The 22,400-nt window shown below is 39.7% G+C and overlaps 1 protein-coding gene across 4 annotated transcripts in view; it reads right to left on the bottom strand.

The window, feature by feature from the left end:
• Positions 1 to 8,231: 8,231 nt before the first annotated feature.
• The window catches only part of LOC126144077 (gastrula zinc finger protein XlCGF67.1-like), a 44,579-nt gene continuing 30,410 nt past the window's right edge, over positions 8,232 to 22,400 (bottom strand). For 2 of the 4 annotated variants that reach the window (XM_049915471.1, XM_049915469.1), the window contains exon 3: positions 8,234 to 9,271. In XM_049915471.1, coding sequence (XP_049771428.1) covers positions 8,557 to 9,271 — 715 coding nt within the window. In that variant the 3' untranslated portion in view covers positions 8,234 to 8,556. Of the gene's footprint in view, positions 9,275 to 22,400 lie in introns of all 4 variants that reach the window. The other 2 variants (XM_049915468.1, XM_049915470.1) reach the window with 2 other exon arrangements.

Below are 22,400 nucleotides of genomic sequence, written 5' to 3'. Positions count from 1 at the left end.
TATGCTCTTCTGTTAGAGGTGATTATGTAGACTAGGGACTCACCCTCTTGATCACCGGCATTGTTTTGTGTGAGCTGTTAAAGGACTCACCATTGACTTCGTAGCAAGATAATTTTTGGAATCTATTATCGTTTTCCAGATTAAACTCCAAATACATGTAGCACTTCAGTCTCAGGAGTTTGGGTTTACATAGGTTTTGGTGACAGGCTTTTTAATGGCAGTTGCAAAAACACGTCAAATGCTAGAGGTTCAGTGTCATTAAATTTCCTCAACTTTGCCATGTGGGCACTGCTTGTCGCCTACAGCTCCTCAGTTTTTCCTCAACTGAGGGTAAACAGGGCAATGCTCACTCTACATTGGAAGACTATATTACCTACTAACTTATGAGGAGATGTAAAAGACTCCTCTGCTCCATATACCATGGATTCTCATCCACTACTAACAGCATTATCTCTACAAGCAATGGTTGTGTCCTCGGGCATTTGGCAATTGAAGCATCCCATACAGTTTGATGTACGAGTATAGTGCTTAATTTAGAAATAAACTGATGAGCCAAAACATTATGACCATTGGCTTAATAGCTTGTTTGTCCATCTTTGGAATGAACTACATCACTGATTCAGCATATCAGGAATTCAACAGTTTGTTGGTAGGTTTGCGGAGGTATGTGGCATTAGATGTGTGTGCACAGGTCATGTAATTTGTGTAAATAATGGGCCACTGATTTGCTTACACAGTAATGGCGCCTGACAGTGAAACAGATGGGTTCCATCGGATTTACTACAGGCAAATTTGGTCACCAAAACATCAACATGAGTTCACTACAATGCAGCCCAAATCACTGTACCAAGGTTCTGGCTCCAAGATATCAACAGTTATAATGCTGAAAGATAACATCACTGTCAGGGAAGACATAAAGCATGAAGGGATTCAAATGGTTCACAGCTATCAGTGTGTCTTCGATTGCTACCACAGGTCCAATGCAAGTGCAGGAGATCGTCTCACATAGCATAACATTGCTCCCACCAGCCAGTATCTGTGGCACACTGCACATTTCAAGCTGCCGTTTACGTTGAGAATGGTGTTTGTGGAGACAACCATCAACCTCGTGCATGAAAAATTACTCCCCAAGAGCCAACTCATTTCCATTGATTGACAGTAGAATCCTGATGGTCCCATGCCCACTGCAATCCTAAATGACGATGTCACAGGGTCAACCTGTGAATACAGAGATAGTCTGCTGTGGTGCTCCATGTTCAACAATATATGATGAACGGTGTGCTCCATAACAGCATTGTGTTCTTTTTGTAGAGATGCCACAGAACACAATCTACCCTACTTTACAGAGCAGTCAAGCCTCCAAACCTCACATTCTGCGAAGAGTTGTGGCTGCCTAACCATTTAGTGCCTAATGGTGGTTTCACTGTCCTCCTACCTCTTTCTGTAGATGCTCACGACAACAGCACATGAACATTTGATCATCTGCTTACAGATTTTTGTTACTGTGTCACATGCCCAAAGTGCCACTAGGCAGCATCCTACTTAACGGTGGGATGTGGTCATAATGTTTTGGCTTATCAGTGTAATATAATATTCTCACATCAGTTCAATAATGCACAGGGTTATAAATACAAAATCAACAATGTAGGAAAAGATAGACTGCTACTTACCATAAAGAAAAGGAAAAGAAGGGAAAATAATAGGAGAATATGGACTGAAAGAAAGGAATGAAAGGGGAACCACCTGATAGAAATCTGCACAGAGCACAATTTAATGGTTGCTAACATTTGGTTTAAGAATCACATAGGAAGGCTGTGTGCATGGTAATGATCTGGAGACACTGGAAAATTTGATACTGATTATACCGGCTAATGGTAAGGCAGATATTTCAAAATCATTTCTAAAACTGTAAGACATTCACAGGGACAAATGGGGACTATGTCGGTAACTTGTTGGTTATAAACTGCAGATTAAATTTGAAGTAATTGGAAAAAAGCAGGGAATTAAGGAGAAGGAGCCCTGAATAAGTTGGAAGAACAAGAGATTATTGAGAGATTCAAAGACAGCATTAGGAAACATCTGACGAGCAGGGACAGGAAATACAGTAGAAGACTGGGAAGCTATGAGAGATGAAATTGTGAAGGCATCAGATGATCAATAGGTTGTAAGACAAGAGCTAGTAAAAATCCTTGGATAACATAGGAACTACAGAATTTAAATGATGAAAGAAAAAATATAGAAAGCATCAAATGAAGATGAGAATAGACACACCCAAAAATTGCAATTGGCAGAAAAGTGCAAAATGGCTAAGAAGGAAGGGCTAGAGGACAAATACGCAGCAGCGTAAGTATTCATAGCTAGAGGAAAAACTCAACAGACTTTTCGAGCACAGAGGAGCAATGTATAAATATCAAGAGCTTACATAGCAAGCCAGTACTAACCAAAGAAAGGAAAGCTGAAAGGTTGAAGGAAGAATCCACCATAAAAATGTACACACACTTTAAGGGACAAAAAGTATTATTTATGTGTTTATTTTATATTTAATAATTTATCACACATGTTGTACAACCTTCAGATTAGCACATGGTTACTTTAAATGTTCAAAATGTTCACCACTGGCGGCTATACAACACACGCTAGAACGACGAGTGGTCTCTGCAACTACGTTAGTCACTGTTACAATGGAGATTGCTGCACATATCACTGTAATCTCCTGGTGAAGTTCCTCCAGTGTGCATGGCTTACGTCAATTGACGTTATCTTTCACAGTTCCCCACAAGTAAAAGTCCATAGGTGTTAGATATGGCAACCGTGGAGGGAACTCAATGGGCCCTCTTCATCCAATCTAATGCTCCGAAAAACTGTCATCCACGAAAGCTCATACGGCTAGGTGGCACCCCATCCTGATGGTAGAAGACCTCTTCATCAGCTCCATAAAGTGCACTTACACCTGATAAAACTATTGTGTGTAATATTTCCAGGTACACTTCTCCAGTGACAGTAGCATCAAAGAAAAAGGGTCCTACTAAACCCCTAGATAATAGTCCACACCATACATGAACCCCTGGTAGATTGACTGCTTTATCTACACAAACATGCAGATTTTCGGGTGTCCAGTACACACTGTTATGCCAACTCACAGTTCCATTAAGTTTAAATTGTGCCTTGTCACCCCATACTACCTTTGTCACAAATTGTTTATTATCAGTTACCATTTGCTGATACCATTTGCAAAATTGCATTTGGCAATCAGGATCATCGTCATTAATCGTGTACAGTAATTGTGGAATGTAAACTTTCCACTTAGAATTCTTTCTACAGTTGTACTGCTAACCCCCACTTCATATGCACATTGTGTAGCAGACTTCTGTGGAGAGTTAACAAACATTAGAGCTGACGAAGCAGGACTTTTAACTGTACACTGTATTCCTGATCTTACTTTGTGAATATCACAAATCGTTCCATGTAATTCAAACTTGTCAATGATGCATTTAATCGTCGGGCGAGTTGATGGTTCTGTTTCAAACTCCCACCTCCAGTGAAGTTGCACTTCAACAGCATTATCAAACTTGAAAAACCACTTCGCAATATATTTTCGTAGTTTGAATATCAAGCATGCTCCAGCCATCTTGTTTTCTCAATACCGAGATGAAAATACTAATATCTGTTGGGCCAAAGACCATACTACAACACACTGTTAACTCAAATTGAACGGTAATATCGATATCTCAATAGAGCCTGACAAAAGAGTGTATAAATTTTTCTGGCAGACTCTGTAGATGAGCTCTACATGGGAAGTGAACTTTCAGACAATATTAGAGCAAAGGAAGAGGAGTTACATAAAGATGTGATGAGAGAGACGATACCGTGAGAAGAATTTGACACAGTGCTGAACCACCAAGGTGGAAACGACATTCCATCAGAATTACAGAGATCCTTGGGGGTAGCCAGTTATGATGAAACTATACCTCCAAGTATAAAAGTTGTGTTTAGAAAGACAAAATACCCCCAGACTTTGAGAAGCATGCAAAAATTCCAAAGAAAGCAGGTGCTGACAGGTGACAATATTACTTAACTATCAGTTTAATAAGTCATGAATATAATAGAGGGAAACATTCCATGTGGGAAAAATATATCTAAAAACGAAGATGATGAGACTTACCAAACAAAAGCACTGGCAGGTCGATAGACACACATACAAACACAAACACAAACACAAACACAAAATTCAAGCTTTCGCAACAAACAGTTGCTTCATCAGGAAAGAGGGAAGGAGAGGGAAAGACGAAAGGATGTGGGTTTTAAGGGAGAGGGTAAGGAGTCATTCCAATCCCGGGAGCGGAAAGACTTACCTTAGGGGGAAAAAAGGACAGGTACATAGTCGCGCGCGCGCGCGCACACACACACACACACACATATCCATCCACATGAGCGGATGGATATGTGTGTGTGTGTGCGCGAGTGTATACCTGTCCTTTTTTCCCTTCTTTCCCCCTAAGGTAAGTCTTTCCGCACCCGGGATTGGAATGACTCCTTACCCTCTCCCTTAAAACCCACATCCTTTCGTCTTTCCCTCTCCTTCCCTCTTTCCTGATGAAGCAACTGTTTGTTGAGAAAGCTTGAATTTTGTGTGTATGTTTGTGTTTGTTTGTATGTCTATTGACCTGCCAGCGCTTTTGTTTGGTACGTCTCATCATCTTTGTTTTTAGATATAGTTTAATAAGTCATGGTTACAAAATACCAACATAATTTTTTTACAGAAGAATCGAGAAACTGATGGAACTAGGCACTGGGAAGATCTGTTTGAGTGCCAAAAACACACATTTCAATAGTGACCTTAAAACTTATCTGTAGAAAATAAATTATTGAAAGGGAAATCCATAATTATAGCATGTCTAGAGTTAGAGAGGGCTGTTGACAATGTTGACTGAAATAAACTTCATGAAATTATGAAGGTAGCATGAGTAAAAAACAGGGAGAAATTATTTACATGTTGCACAGAAACCAGACTGCAGTTACAAAAAGTGAAAGACATGGAAGGGAATCAATGGTTGAGAAAGAAATGAGAAAGGATTTTCGCTCATCCCATATGTTATTCAATCTGCACATTGAGCAAGTTGTGAAAGAAATCAAGAAGAAATTTGGAAAAGGAATGAAAATTCAGGAAGAAGAAATAAAAAAAAAATTAGTGGTCTGCCTACAGCATAGTAGTTCTGTCAGGTGACGAAGGAGGTAGAAGAGCAGTTGAACAGAATGGATAGTCTTGAAAAGAGATTATAAGATGAACATCAACTGGAGTAAAGAAGGGTAATGGAATGAGTCAAATTAAATCAGGATATACTGTGGGGATTAGATCAGGAAGTGAGACACTAAAAGGAGTAGATGAATTTTCTATTTGGCCAGCAGAATAACTTGTGATGGTCAATGTATAGAGGATTTAATATGCAGGCTGGCTATAGCAAGGGAAGAATTTCTGAAAGAAAGGAATTTGTTAACGCTAAATATAAATTTAAGTGTTAGGAGATCTTTTCTTAAGGTATATGTCCGGATTGTAGCCTTTTATGGAAATGACACATGGATGCAGACAGTTCATACAAGAGGAAAATAGAAGCCTTTGAAACGTTGTGCTACAGCACAACAGTCTCAATTTTATAGATTTTGTTCTGTCGTAGAACAGCAAAATTAATAGGTTTATAGTTGATGTAAATAAAGCAATAACACCTCCAACGAGGAGATATTGATTTGAATTGGGAAAGAAATTTACGGCACAACTTCACTAAAAGAAGGGATCAGTTGACAGAATACACATTCTGAGGCAAGGAATTGTCAATTTAATGTAGAAAATGAGAGAGAGAGAGAGAGAGAGAGAGAGAGAGAGAGAGAGAGAGAGAGAGAGTGCACGCGCGTGGAGATACACTCATATTCATAAAAGACTTAGTCTTTGAATGTGTAAATATACAGTAGTACCATTCACTATGAAACATGCCATGAATTTTCAGTTGTCATGATTATACAGGATGGCGGCATGCTCTATCAGGCAACTGCTTTACAAAGTTTACATTAGTACTGCTTTTATATGTTGTTGCACAATGTACTCCAGGAAGATGTCTGCAACTTCAGCACCATCGATGTGAGAATTCTTCATGCTCTCTCCTGTATCTTCTTCTTCATCCACTTTCACTATTACTTTCCTACATACTTTTGATTATTTCTCAGTTTGTTAAAGTTTGGACTATCTCTCAGTTTTCCTAATTCAGCCAATTAGCAACATCGTCTTCATCAACTTCTCTTTCTCGTGGAAGCTTATGGAAGATATCAATGTAAAAAGTGTCAGCTACTGATTCTTTCGAATTTCCTGCCTCATCACTGTCACCCAGCATCAATGGATGGCCACATTTTTCTCCAGCTCTTCTTTATCGTAGTGTTCTCAAATTTTTTTCAAGCTTCTGCTATTTAGAGAACAACATCACACAAGTTGTAGTTTTCTACACCTTCAACATAGCATCGGTAGAGTCATTTTCACATTCATTCACCAAGGAGACAACAAGTGCTTGTCAATAACATTCAATTGATTCCAAAATAGCCTGGTCCATGGGATGAATCATGGTTTTCACACTGGGTGGAAGGAAGAATATTTGTATAACAACAGACCTCAGTGTCACCTCAAAAGGTTGACTGGGAGCATTGTCAGTTACAAGGACAACTTTCAGTGGAAGATTTTCCTTCTTCATCTCCTTTCTTACAGATGGGGTAAATGTCTTGTGGAACCATCAAGATAATATGTCTCTGTCCATCCATGTTTTCTTCTGAGCACAGTATTGCACTGGTAGTATATTTCTATCACTGTGTTGAAAACAATGTGGATGCTGGGATTTCCCAATCACCATTGAGCAGAGTGTTTATCACCCATTTGTGTTACAACACACCATTAATATTATATGTTTCTGTCGTTTTCATTTACATTCTCAGCAGTTAGTATTGTTGAAGGAAGCATCTCATGAAAGAGACAGGTTTCGTCAGCATTGTACAAGGCATTATTGGTTAAACCTTTTCCTCTGTTATATCCCATACCTTCTGTTTTCCAGTTTGATAGCTAACACTTACTTGCTGCAAACAAGCTACTGTCACCAAGATGTTCGTTAAAAGCAACTGCTTTTTTTCTTTGTTACTGGACCACTGACTGCAATTCCTTTACAGTTGTTGTATGAACCATCCATACACAGTTATGTCAGTTCTTCATTCTCATTCTTTTGCATAATCTTCTTCTTTCCCAATTCACTCTCCGCACTGTCAAACATCATCGTTTTTCTTGTTGTTGTCATAAATAACTGAAAGTCAGCAGCAATGGCTTTCTGCTAAGAATCTCTTGCCTAAAATTTTGAGTTTATGCTTGAGATATTTCATAATACATTTTCTTTAAGATGCCAAAAGATACTGAACTCAAGAGAAAGCTACAATTTGGAATATGTATAGCACTCTTTAACATTTTCATCAACTACACAAAGCTGCACATGGTAATTCATTGTTGTACAAGTCATTTCTGCTTGAACAACAAGAAGTTCAGATGTGGGCTGGATTACTGAGAGGCCCGACTACTGAGGGTTAGTTTGGTGGGAGTTTAGTGTGCATCAGTGTGTTCCATAAAGTGACTGTCATGCAGAGTGCATAACATCTTCCCTCTTTCTCCAACTTTTTATCAGTAAGCTATTCATGCTGGTGAATACAATAACTCCACAAAAGTATTGGGAATATTTGACAATCAAAATGAAAGAAATAATTATCATATTGAGAGTGAGGCTTTGAGGCTTGGTGTCCACTAACCCTTCAAATGACTTTCTCAGATATATGGCAAATCAAGAACGCCATATGCATTTCTACTACGGCTGCTAATGATACAATGTACTTGCCACTAAATACAATGGTTCATTCAACACAAGGAGAAACATGAATGGCTTATTGTGTAACATAAAAAATAATTTGTGCTCTTACCACCCCTAACTCAAATGACAATAACCACTGAGAGAATTTCAAAATCTACAGCCTATGTAGCAGTGTTACCTTTTTGTCTTCCAGGGTGTCCTGTGCCCAGCATCCAATCTGTGTGAAGTAGGTCATGTGAGCGTAGTTGAAATTATTTCAAGTGCCATTATTTATGGTTGAACAGATCACACAATGTATTACATACAAACTCTTTACACCAATTTCATATTCGCATTTTAAAACATTTTTGTTTACAAGTCATTCCAGCTGTTAAACTGATAGAAATTTTAATACAATATTCACATAATTACAAAACATTCACCTATTCAATTCTCCAAAAATGATAGAACAAATGCTTTCAGTTGTCTAAATAAAATTTTTATTTGCTTATAACACCAACACAATCACACACATATTGTTTGTGAATATCTTTCAGTGCCTGTAACACATTCAAATGTGTCCCAATAACAGTTCCCAACAGGTAACAACAATATGTAAACACAGTCAACAACATTAAAAAAATGCAGCAGCACATTATGATTCGATCTACAGGCATTCACTCATACACCTAACTGTTCATTGCAAGTATCTAACAGAAGATCTTGCCACTGAAGGAGCATTTACATAGTGGACACGCAAATGCTTCCTTAGGCTACTACCATCTGTGAATGTCTTGCTACATATAGCGCAGCAGAAGGGACGTTCACCTGTATGGATACGTAAATGTGTTGTCAGATTGCTTTTCCATTTAAATGTCTTGCTGCACACTGTGCACCTGAAAGGGAATTCAGAGGAGTGTATACGCAAGTGCTGGTTTAGGACACTACCACTAGTGAATGTCTTTGAGCACACAGTACAGCTGAAGGGTCGTTCACCTGTATGGTTGCGCATGTGGCATGTCAGGTTACTGTTGTGTATGAACGCCTTGCCACACACGTAACAAATGAATGGACGGTCACCTGTGTGTATCCTCATGTGTATTTTCAGATAATTGGCTGTACTGAATGTTTTGCTACACACAGTACAGCTGTAGCGGTGGCTGTCACTGTGCAAAAGTGAGTGTTCCTTCAGACTGTTCTTATTCTTGAGTGTCTTCTGAGACTCACCATAGCTATTGTTAGTATCATATTCTCCAGATACACAACATACAGAATTTCTGGTCTCATCTGCATCTGATACATCCTGCATGATATTTTGTTGGCTTTTGCTACTGCTTAAATGCTTTTCTTCATGTTTGAAAGTATCTGTGTGACTGTCATTACAGCAGGTATCGATGTTTTGTGGGCAGCTGCTGCTGAATAAAAGAGACATGTATCAGAAAAAATGTCATTACTCTAGCACAATTAAAATATTAAATACTGTACAATATAAAAGTATATAAGGAGCACTGAAAAATAAAAAGGGATGTAAGATGATCTGTGTCTAATGTAATGTTAAAAAGGTCTTAATGGGGAGAATTTGCTCCGATTTGGAATACACTGGTAAAGACAATGATGAATCCAGTGGCTGAACCAGTGCACACCCTTGCTTTGTTTGAGAAAGGTGCTTCCTCATATGTCCAATATGAAAATTCCAATCAGAAAGCATCGAGGCTTTGAGTAACTGACAGCTATATGTTCAGCTACTGGCTACAAAGCGTACCAAAATAACCCTACCTGTACTACCAGAGTGCAGTTATACCATCCACTGAGAAGCTATGGATAACTGTGGCAGCATTAACAGTATCACTGCTAATCTAAATAATTTCACTTGAAATTTTACAATTGCTGTACATAACCCTTGAACTGGACTTACTGTTGTTTGAAGAATAATTTACTATATTCATTCCACCAAAGCTACACTCCTGGAAATGGAAAAAAGAACACATTGACACCGGTGTGTCAGACCCACCATACTTGCTCCGGACACTCGAGAGGGCTGTACAAGCAATGATCACACGCACGGCACAGCGGACACACCAGGAACCGCGGTGTTGGCCGTCGAATGGCGCTAGCTGCGCAGCATTTGTGCACCGCCGCCGTCAGTGTCAGCCAGTTTGCCGTGGCATACGGAGCTCCATCACAGTCTTTAACACTGGTAGCATGCCGCGACAGCGTGGACGTGAACCGTATGTGCAGTTGACGGACTTTGAGCGAGGGCGTATACTGGGCATGCGGGAGGCCGGGTGGACGTACCACCGAATTGCTCAACACGTGGGGCATGAGATCTCCACAGTACATCGATGTTGTCGCCAGTGGTCGGCGGAAGGTGCACGTGCCCGTCGACCTGGGACCGGACCGCAGCGACGCACGGATGCACGCCAAGACCGTAGGATCCTACGCAGTGCCGTAGGGGACCGCACCGCCACTTCCCAGCAAATTAGGGACACTGTTGCTCCTGGGGTATCGGCGAGGACCATTCGCAACCGTCTCCATGAAGCTGGGCTACGGTCCCGCACACCGTTAGGCCGTCTTCCGCTCACGCCCCAACATCGTGCAGCCCGCCTCCAGTGGTGTCGCGACAGGCGTGAATGGAGGGACGAATGGAGACGTGTCGTCTTCAGCGATGAGAGTCGCTTCTGCCTTGGTGCCAATGATGGTCGTATGCGTGTTTTGCGCCGTGCAGGTGAGCGCCACAATCAGGACTGCATACGACCGAGGCACACAGGGCCAACACCCGGCATCATGGTGTGGGGAGCGATCTCCTACACTGGCCGTACACCACTGGTGATCCTCGAGGGGACACTGAATAGTGCACGGTACATCCAAACCGTCATCGAACCCATCGTTCTACCATTCCTAGACCGGCAAGGGAACTTGCTGTTCCAACAGGACAATGCACGTCCGCATGTATCCCGTGCCACCCAACGTGCTCTAGAAGGTGTAAGTCAACTACCCTGCCCAGCAAGATCTCCAGATCTGTCCCCCATTGAGCATGTTTGGGACTGGATGAAGCGTCGTCTCACGCGGTCTGCACGTCCAGCACGAACGCTGGTCCAACTGAGGCGCCAGGTGGAAATGGCATGGCAAGCCGTTCCACAGGACTACATCCAGCATCTCTACGATCGTCTCCATGGAAGAATAGCAGCCTGCATTGCTGCGAAAGGTGGATATACACTGTACTAGTGCCGACATTGTGCATGCTCTGTTGCCTGTGTCTATGTGCCTGTGATTCTGTCAGTGTGATCATGTGATGTATCTGACCCCAGGAATGTGTCAATAAAGTTTCCCCTTCCTGGGACAATGAATTCACGGTGTTCTTATTTCAATTTCCAGGAGTGTATTATGAAGCTTACACAGGAAAAATATTATCTACATAAGCCAACATTATATATCCTTTAGTCATACACAAGACATAGGAAACCCATTTTTGCCATAGTTTTGGAAATGAGAAGTAAAATTTACGCACTGTGCTCTCAAACTTCATTTATGCAGAAAACTAACATTTTTTCAATAAGTACTATATACTAGTTTCACATATGTTATGTCCATATAAAAGAGACCACTGGACAATTACTAATCAATTAACATGTACTGCACAGCATAATTATAGAAACAGCATGGAACTTACGATACTCAACAAGTTACTGATCACCTTTAAGGAATCATGTCTTTTTCAAGGCAGCCATACATTGTTATTCAGAGTATTTCACAACTTAGGAATTCACTATGGACATTTCTGCAGCTGTAAACTGTTGATGGAAATGGAAGACACAGCTGCATGGCAATGCTGCCAATTTTTAAAGCAGATCCATGGCTGAATATTGATGAAGTGTTGTGGCCTGAGGAAACATTGATCAACTCTGGTTATGCTGTCAAGCAGGGCTGGACAGTCAACAATTAAAGGGCAATAGCATCAGCTTATGGTGAGAAGGCAGAATTATTTTTGTTGATTCATGCAACTGCAAGGTTTTCTTCCAAATGGGCTCCTGGTTTTTAAATCAGAGACAATGTGACATTATCAGGAAGATAACATTTATGGTATGTTTATGAAGCAGAGTCACTAATTCAAAATGTGGGAAAATCAACAACAACTGTTCTCAATAATACTCCCTACCATTCAGTTACAGACAAGGCATCTACCAGGGCAAAGCATAAGGAGGAAGTGATTGATTAGCTTCAGCATTACAAGACTGATTATGTGATAATCTTCAAAAGGTAGAGCTTATGCAGCTGATATCTTTCCATAAACCATAATTCTCCATATATGAAATCGATGAGCTGACAAAAACTGTTCTATCACCAGAACAATGTAACTTTATTTAATGACAAAGCATAAACACATGTAAACACATGAGAAACATAGTACAAACAGACAAGCAGCTGGTGGATCCTTGCACTCTGGTCTATATAATCATTAGTTCTAACAGGAGGCACAGCAGGCAGGCAGGCAGTGCCAGCAACTGCTGTTGTTATGGTCTCTAGTAGCTGAACCAAGCACAAACTTCACACACGAACTATGAAGTGGTGCACACACAAATCTGGTAGTTACAGCAAAAACATATGGGCATACAATCATTAAGCTACCACCTTAACCCTGCCATTTCAAACAATACAGAATATAGTTAGTATGGGTCCAAATTTTGAAAAATTCAGTGAAGGAGATTATTGTTTCATTAATATCAAGTGTCCTTGACAATTCAAGTGTCTGCCATGGCAATGAGAGTTATTTCAGTGTAGTTCTTCTATTACCATCAAAGAAATGAAGCATAGGTAGGTTCAATCGCGTGTTTGGAATGCACAGTTTACAATGGTAAGAAGCTACACAACAAATTTATATATTTTTTAAGTTTTGGCAATTCCTTATCAACAACTATCTTCAAAGGAAGTTCATGTCAGGAATTTAGTCTGTGTCACATAAAATAATAATTATTATTCATCATAAAATTGTTGCAATACTGAAATATTGATTTTTGTATCACTTTCACTCTCTCAAGATATAAGTTGGTGAGTGGGCCACTGGACATAATATTTAACTGAAATTATCTCACATTAGAAAAATGTAACAGAGGTACAGTTTGGTGTAGATGAAAAATATGATGTATTCTTAAGATCTTGTTCACATAATGTGTTGGCCGACCTTCAGTAAAAATTAAGTTCCCCACATGTTGAATATTTGGTAATGTTAGAAAATGTATTTTCGTAAATGCCAGTTTTATACATTTACATTGAATAGTTTGCCTGTTTGAGTGAGGTGAATGCAATGTATGATTATGTGTGTTCCACACCCCACATGCTCCAGTCAATCCTAAAGCAATTTTGAACAGATTAGTGTGGAGAGGTGCATCAAAACAGTCTTCTGACTGAAGATAATGACGACGATGATGACAACGACAACAACATTTATCAAAGACTCACTTATTTTTTGATGAAATGGTAATTCTTCACAATATGTCAAATTGTATTCATCATAGAAAAAGGGATAGGCGAGAGATCTTTTGCACCAAACTCGCTAAATGGAAGCCTTATCCCTACATTTAATATGCAATGGAAAGCAGACTTTGACTGTGTTTACAAAAACACTGCTTTTGGCAGCTGATTTCCAAATGCACTATAACACTGTGAGAAATATTTAGGCTGGTAACTGATTATGAGCTGGCTTACAGATCTTTCTATGACATCAGCTTGAAGATGGAGCAGCCTGTTTCAGTAAATATGAAAGAGCTTTGCTTACTGTAGTAAATTTCTGTTAATGCTTACAGTGTCTTTATCTGTTATGAATTGTTAACTGAATTCCAATAAACATCATGGATCTGTTCTATGATCATGCTTCCCACATAATTTGTGAAAAACAGCTTGCAGTAACAGAGAGTAAAAAGAGAATGAAGTCAGCAATAATGGCTAACCACTTCTGGTTGCTTTATCATCTCCATATTCCCTAAAATAGCACAATACATTTTGTGGAGGAAGAAAAATGGAAAACAGAGTCTGCACAGATGAAAGATATATGTGCAAAATTATATGTTGGCTATGGCAAGCTGTCTTGCAGGAATGCTGGCAAATATTTTCATAAATCACTTAAAAAATAGTTTTTTCAGGGAACAAATCCAATGGGCAGATAAACTCTCTTATTCCCGACATTATGTTGATGTCAACCACATTTCACTTAATGAAAAGAATGACAAAATTAATGAATTTCACCAACAAATGAATGAAACACATAACAGCATCAAAATTTACAACCAAATATGGAACAGACAAGAGCATAAATTTGTTGTATACAAAACTATAGCTAATGACAATAGTGTCCATAAACTTGACATATACATGAACCACAAGTGACTATAATACATAACTCATCATGGTACCCATTAGCGTATCTTACAGCATATTTTCACACTGTGACATGTCACGTGAATGGTGCATTCTTTTGCTAGGTTACATACCGAATTTTTTATTAATGTCTTTTTTTTCTGTTTCAGTTATTGGAGTTCGAAGTGTCCAAGGTGTACACATTTTGTAAAATGGATGAAGACAGCAAGCACGTGGTCATCCAATACCTGCTGAAAAAGGGCATGAGTGTACAAGAGATCCACAGCAACATGATGGAAACATGGGATAAGATGCCCCTTCCTATTCCACTGTGAAAAAATGGGTGGAAGAATACAATCAGGGAGAAACCTCTGTCCAAGATGCACCCCACAGTGGAAGACCAGTAACAGCCAATACAGAGGAAAACTTCACTCCAATTGAGGATATCATTATGGCAGACTGGTAGGTGACAGAATGTTACACTGCTGAGAGAGTGGGCACATCTCAAGAACGTGTTGGACGCGTGGTAACACTTGTACTTGATTTGCACAAGGCCTTATATTGATGTGTCCCACAACTGTTGACAGCAGAAAACAAGCACCAGAGACACAAAAATGTTCACAAAAAATTGGACCTTTCTGAGGCAAAATCCTGTGACATTTCTAAAATGTTTTGTGACAACAGATGCATGGGTTCACAACTTTCAACCCAAATCCAAGATTCAATTGCAACAGTGGAATCACCCCTCCTCACACACTCCCAATACGTTCAAGTCAGTCATATCAGCTGGCAAGATGACGGAGTCTGTTTCTTGGGATTCGAGGGGTGTTATCCTGGCTGAACACCTGAAAAAAGATGAAACAGTGAATGGAGCACAACTAATGCATTTGTGAGAGGACATGAAAGTGAAATGTGTTGGGATGTTGACACAATAAGTGCTTTTTCATCAGTACAATGTGCCTGTGTAAACATCCATCGCTACAATGTCTGCCAATGTGTCCTGTGCCTTTGTACTGCTTCGGCAGCCACTTTATTTACACAGTTTGGGCCGTCTGACTTTCTTCTCTTTCTTAAGCTCAAGGAAAATGTAGCTGGAACACATTTTCGATCAGATGATGACATAATGGCTGTGGTGGGCCTTTTTGCTATGCAGTACAAATTATTCCACAAGGCCTGCAGCACCGGTGGCAAAAACTTGTCACCCTAAAAGGGGACTACGCTGAAAAATAGCCATAAACATTTAGACTACTGATAGCCTTTATTGGGCCCCTTCGTATACAGAAAGAAAATTAGACCCAAATGTGTAAACAAAAACAAGACAATACCATTATCGAAAGCAGGCAGAAAATATTAAGAAAGAAAGAATAATACTCCATACTGGAAAATATTTCTCAAAAAATATGTACCATTTTGTAATACTAATGTTAAAATTAGCTTCTGCACAGAGAATAAACTAGGAATGAAGATAATGCATAGAACAGACAAAGCTAAAAAACACGACCAGTCAAGAATATATGAAATCAAACGCAGTGACTGTGACATGTTCTACATGGGACAAACAGGACAAAAATTTACCACAAGATACAAAGAATATACAGGGTGTACATAAAGTTTGGGAACACTTTCAATTATTTATTGCACAAGAACCAAACATTGTACAGATGTCATGCATGTCACGAATATGTCATTTTGAAGAGAAAACCTGAAAGTCCTTTTTTCACGTATACCGTCACAGCATAGTTTGGTAATTTGCCGATAGTCAGTGCTAGTCGCAAACATGACTAGTTTAGGTGAGAAGTAGGCTTTCTGTGTGTTGGAGTGTGCTACAGCTGTTCAACGGATGCTTAGAACCAATACGGTAAGAAGCCACCAACAAGCAAAGCCATTTACCACTTGCCACAACAAATTCATTACGATGGGTTGCTTGTGCCCAGCAAAGAGAAGCAAACATCCCAGTGTGAGTGAAGTGAATGTGGAGTGCGTATGAGAGACATTCATAAGGAGTCCAAAGAAATCGGTGTGTCGTGTATGCTGTGAACTTGAAATGGCTCCAATGACAGTATGGAAAGTCCTGCAACAGGAACTGTCTATGAAACCATTCAATTGGAGCTAGTGCAGAAGCTCAATGACAAAGACAAAGACAAGTGTTTTGAGTTTTGTTTGCAGTTGCAACAACTGAAAGAAGATGGGGATGGCATTGTTGATCGCTTAATTTTTAGCAACGGAGCCACTTTCCAGACCAGTGGAAAAGTGGACAGGCATAATTGTCAAATCTGGGGTACAACACATTGCATTTGAGTGTGATTCCCCAAAGGTAAATGTTTTTGTGCCTTGTCACGTTGAAAACTGTATGGTCCATTGTTCTTCGCCGAGAGCACTGTCACTGGATATTCCTACTTGGACATGTTGCAGCAATGCCTGATGTCTCAAATGCAATCAGACTCTCCGTTCATCTTTCAGAGGGATGGGGCACCACCCCATTTTCATCGTAAAGTTTATGGGTACCTCAACACAGAGCTGCCACATCGACGGATCAGCTGTGCTACAGAAGGGGACAGCTGCTTCATGAAATGGCCTCCCCGATCACCAGATCTCACTCTGTGTGACTTTCTTCTGTGGGGACACATTAAAGATCTGGTATATGTACCGCCCCTACCACGTGATGTAGCAGAGCTCCGGGAGAGAACACTGAAAGCAACTACCACAGCCGACGATGCCATGCTGGGACGGGTGTGGCAAGAATTCGATTACTGTATTGACGTCTGCCGGGTCACTCATGGTTCACATATCAAATGTTTGTAAAAAAAAGCTTTCAGAGTTTCTCTTCAAAATGCAATATGTACGACATCTGTACAATGTTTAGTTCTTGTGCAATAAATAATTTAAAGTGTTCCCGGACTTTGTGTATACGCTGTATAAACAAAAGCAAAAACAATGTCTCCACATATGGTAAGAATATTCAGGAAAACTGAAACTACAGTGGACATAAGCACTTAACATAAACAAAATACTTATTGGTGACAGATAAATCATGACAAAAGATAATCCTAAATAGCACATACAACATAAACTGATTTTCACCAAAGATATAAATTAACGTGACCAACTGTCTAAAGTCTGTGACTTTTGCAGCACTGACTGGTGCAGGATGGGAAGAGAGAGTGTGAGGTTCCGGAAGCTGCTGACAAGTGTGTGGAGACATGCCAACTCCAATGTTGTTGCCAGCTGTGCCAGGTTTCTCAGCTGGGAATCCACAGCACGAAAGTTTCTTGTTTGAGGAGTCAAAGTGCAAACTGTCTGATCGAGATGGTCCCATAGATTCTCGACTGGGTTTAAATTCAGGGAGTTTGATGCCCACGGGAATATGGTTAACTCTTGGTACTTTTTGAACCATGCATGTACACAGCGAGCCGTGTGACACATTGGACTGCCCAGCTGATAGATGTCATTGTGCTGAGGAAATGCAAACTAATATGTAGGTGTGGAAATGGTCCCCAAGGATAGATGCATACTTGTGTAGATTCGTGGTGTCTCCCAGAGTGGTATCCCCAGGGAATGTCACAAAACATTCCCCAGACTATAATGCTCCCTCCTCCGGCCTGGACCCTTCTGACAACTGTTGCAGGTTGTTTGCCTTCAGATGTTTCTCACCAACAGAGCATAAAACGTGGTTCACCTGAAAAGGTCACCAGTCGCCACTCAGTGGACATCCAGTTGCAATAATGGTGTGTAAATTCTAGTCTTCATTACCGATGAACAGCAGTTAGCAATGGTGCATGAACCAGGCACCTGCTGTATCAACGTTTGCTGAACAGTCGAGGAGACACTGTTTGGTAGCCCCTCAATTCATCTTGGCGGTCAGTTGCTCAACACTTGCACATCTGCCCGCCTGTACACATCTCCGCAGCCATCATTCACCCCTGTCATCTATGGCCTGTGGTGCATCACGGTAGCATTTACTCTGGTTTTGTATACTGCCAGTTTGCCATGCATGGTATTCTGTAACCAAAGTGGCAAGTGAACAGCTAACAAATGTAGCCATTTTGGATATGCCTCCACCCTTGGCCCGAACGCTATCATGCACTTTTGGACATCAGATAATGGCTCAATTTTCACGTGGCAACAATGACTGCACTGGTCTCCTCATCCCCCTGACACACTTTATATAACCTCTCCCCACTGCTAGTGTTGCCACTTGCCGTCTGTCAGTGGTTATTGCATACTGACATCGAATAAAAGCATTGGTCACATTATTATGACTGGATTGTATACAAGAACGACACAAAAATAGAACAAAACAAAAGTAGCTCATATTTGAAAAATAACATTTAAGATTTAATAGTGCAAGTAAACAATTGTAATACAGGCAAATAATGCACATACATAGAAAGATAAATGTGCTGATAATAGCTTGACTGTTTCTAGATACCACTTGAGAATGAGCCATCTCTCAAAACTGTGAGCAGTAAATAAAAAGAAGCATATCTTATGGATCATTATTACAATAGTATCCCTTTCACATGATCGAATACATGTTGTTCAAATTTATAGGTAGGCCTACTATGGATTAATTTTTTTCTTTGTTCACAAGTGAATCCTTAAACATCATTAACAGAGCACTGAATGACATACAAATAGAAGTATCCACTGGTTTTGTATCGGTTCCAAGCAGGCATCCTGGAAGTGCTTCATCTTTAAGGCACATTGTTGTTACCAGTAAAATGATAAGAGCAATGCACAGAGGGTAGGAGGGAAGGACTATTTATGTGGTTAGTGTTATCAATTATGAAAGTGTGATGGTAAACTTCATATCTGACAGCTGCCAATGCCATCAGCATAGTGCTAATAATCTTTTGCATGGTTCAAAGATAACAAAGGCCACATCACTCTTCCATAAAATAAATAAATAAAAAATATGGAAGATTTCTCAATGAAACAAATAGGACTCTCAGAGACTAGCTCTTATTAAAAATGTTAGGATAATGTTCACTATTAAGGATTAAAAAAACAAGTCATAATGAAAATCTTCACTGTAAAAGGCCTATGAAATGCATACAAAAAGTAATCATGGCATTTGAGGCTGGGCACACATGAATGACTTTTTATTGACCTTTTTTACTTGGCCGATGGGTAGCATTGAAATTCTGCAAGTTGGTCAGTAACTATTTGCATGCATGGCCAATTTGTTAACCAGTCAACGGCTGATATAAATGTGGATTTTGAAATGGTTGTGAATGTTTGTGCCCTTCTTATAAAACTGAGACAGAAGAAACAGCAGAGAAAATGTTGAGTACATCCAGTAATAAGTGCAACACAAGTAAAAGGACAATTCAGTATGTTCTACGAAGAACTGAGGTTACATCCTTCAAAATTTTGGAGTATACTAGAAGTCTATCAACAGTTTTGATATGATACTTCCAATTATTACATTTCATATTAACATACCTGCCAACGTTTCAAAAGGACTATCAGTAAAATTCACACGCAACAAAAAGTTTAATGATTCTTGATGTATCCCAGCTTGCTAAAAACAATAATACTTTTGGGCTACAAGATACAATAATCCATGCTTTAAACAGGATACTTCAATGAAATAAAATCAGTTTACTCCATAGGCCAATGATCTGTAGATGAACGTAACTGTCAAGAAGAAATCCATGTTAAACTGCAGCAGGTGCGTTGATTACTGGTTTGGAGCATACATAACAGGAATTCCTTGATAAATTAAGCAGATGTGCAATAACTGAAAAAGCCTTTACACAATAACACTTGTTTAACTTAACACAGACAAGAAATAATATAAGACACATTGCAAATCACATGCTAGTTCAACATTAAAGACATACTTGTCACCTTTTTAGCTTCCTGCAAAAAGCCTTGAGAAAATATTTCATCATAATAAGGACCAGAACTCATGGTATTCAAAATAGAAAGATCCCAGAGATTCACTGGACATGGATGATCTGGACTCTGTTTAATTTTTCTTCACAAGGCTGGAAACACGTTCACATTCTGTATTGCTATGGGGTATGTTCAGAATAGAGAGCATTACTATAGAAATTCAGTCCATCCATTCCATGAATTCTTGATAATTGTGCCCAACTGGAATCACTTGCAGCATCTTGATTTGCGGCCAAAGTTTCATCTACCTGAAGAGCTGTGAACTGCCTCTGAAGCTCATTCACCACCTCATCTGTAATTTCATTCTCTTCCTTGCATAATATGATATGAAACTTTTCCAAGAACAAACGAATGGAAGAAAACTGTGCATCATCAATTTTGTCTAACCTACCAACTTCAGCATGCTTTAACACATTATCCTTCGGTGGGAACTTTCTGCTGATGTTTTTACAGGCAGTACAAAAGTAGTTTCTCACTAATTCCAAGTTACAGGTGTTGGTTTTTTGGTATCAATAACTGTGGTTGACTTACATAGGTAAGGGAAGTGTCCGATTCCTATGGTTTTGTTGGTATAGAGGAATGCTGTAACTTAATTTTTTTTTGTATATTATTTGTTTTGGGATGGTGCGGTGTTCTTTTGTTGCTGTATACTTAGCCTCTCTCCACCCTAAACCCCCAATTTTATGTGGTTGTTCCATTAGTTTGATTTTATTTTTGGAGTGAGACATATTGTGTCATTTTAATTTTTGTTTATGTTTGTTGGTGCATGTAAGTAGCGACATTATCGTCATCATTTTGTAAACGCTGGAAACAGCTGTTTCTACCATACTGAGAACATTATGGGTCAAAGCAGATGGGTGGAATCGGATCCTTCTGTATTGTCTTTTTTGCATTATCTGATGTGGGAATCATCATCTTAAATAAAGCACCAACATGATCAGCCACACTTAAGGGCACACTGTGTTCCACCAAAAGGGAAGTAAACAGACATTCGGCCCTAATTATGTCATTGTCAACATTTACAGACTTGGCAAAAAAGGTGTTGATTTTCTTGCTATCTTCCTTCGATTTAACATAACTAACACATTTCCTGTGCTTCACATGTTTACTTACATCGTTTCTTCCACCATGTGCAATACTAATATCACACCCACATACCATACAAGAGGCAAATTTTTCTCCCTTTACTGATTGATTTTAGTCTGTACAGAAAATCACCAGAATTGTTATTGTTGTTATGGTCTTCAGTCCTGAGACTGGTTTGATGCAGCTCTCCATGTTACTCTATCCTGTGCAAGCTTCTTCATCTCCCAGTACCTACTGCAACCTACATCCTTCTGAATCTGCTTAATGTAGTCATTTCTTGGTCTCCCTCTACGATTTTTACCCTCCACGCTGCCCTCCAATACCAAATTGGTGATCCCTTGATGCCTCAGAACATGTCCTACCAACCGATCCCTTCTTCTGGTCAAGTTGTGCCACAAACTTCTCTTCTCCCCAATCCTATTCAATACTTCCTCATTAGTTATGTGATCTAACCATCTAATCTTCAGCATTCTTCTGTAGCACCACATTTTGAAAGCTTCTTTCTCTTCTTGTCCAAACTATTAATTGTCCATGTTTCACTTCCATACATGGCTACACTCCATACAAATACTTTCAGAAATGACTCCCTGACACTTAAATCTATACTCGATGTTAACAAATTTCTCTTCTTCAGAAACGCTTTCCTTCCCATTGCCAGTCTACATTTTATATCCTCTCTACTTCAACCATCATCAGTTATTTTGCTCCCCAAATAGCAAAACTCCTTTACTACTTTAAGTGTCTCATTTCCTAATCTAATTCCCTCGACATCACTCGACTTAATTCGACTACATTCCATTATCCTCGTTTTGCTTTTGTTGATGTTCATCTTATATCCTCATTTCAAGACAGTATCCATTCCGTTCAACTGCTCTTCCAAGTCCTTTGCTGTCTCTGACAGAATTACAATGTCATCGGCGAACCTCAAAGTTTTTATTTCTTCTCCATCGATTTTAATACCTACTCCGAATTTTTCTTTTGTTTCCTTTACTGCTTGTTCAATATACAGATTGAATAACATCGGGGAGAGACTACATCCCTGTCTCACTCCCTTCCCAACGACTGCTTCCCTTTCATGCCTCTCGACTCTTATATCCGCCATCTGCTTTCTGTACAAATTGTAAATAGCCTTTCGCTCCCAGTATTTTACCCCTGCCACCTTAAGAATTTGAAAGAGAGTATTCCAGTCAACATTGTCAAAAG

This window comes from Schistocerca cancellata, chromosome 2 (assembly GCF_023864275.1).
Source record: "Schistocerca cancellata isolate TAMUIC-IGC-003103 chromosome 2, iqSchCanc2.1, whole genome shotgun sequence".
Lineage (NCBI taxonomy): Eukaryota > Metazoa > Arthropoda > Insecta > Orthoptera > Acrididae > Schistocerca > Schistocerca cancellata.
The sequence above is the reverse complement of the archived record's forward strand: the minus strand, read 5'-3'. Positions and strand labels throughout refer to the sequence as shown.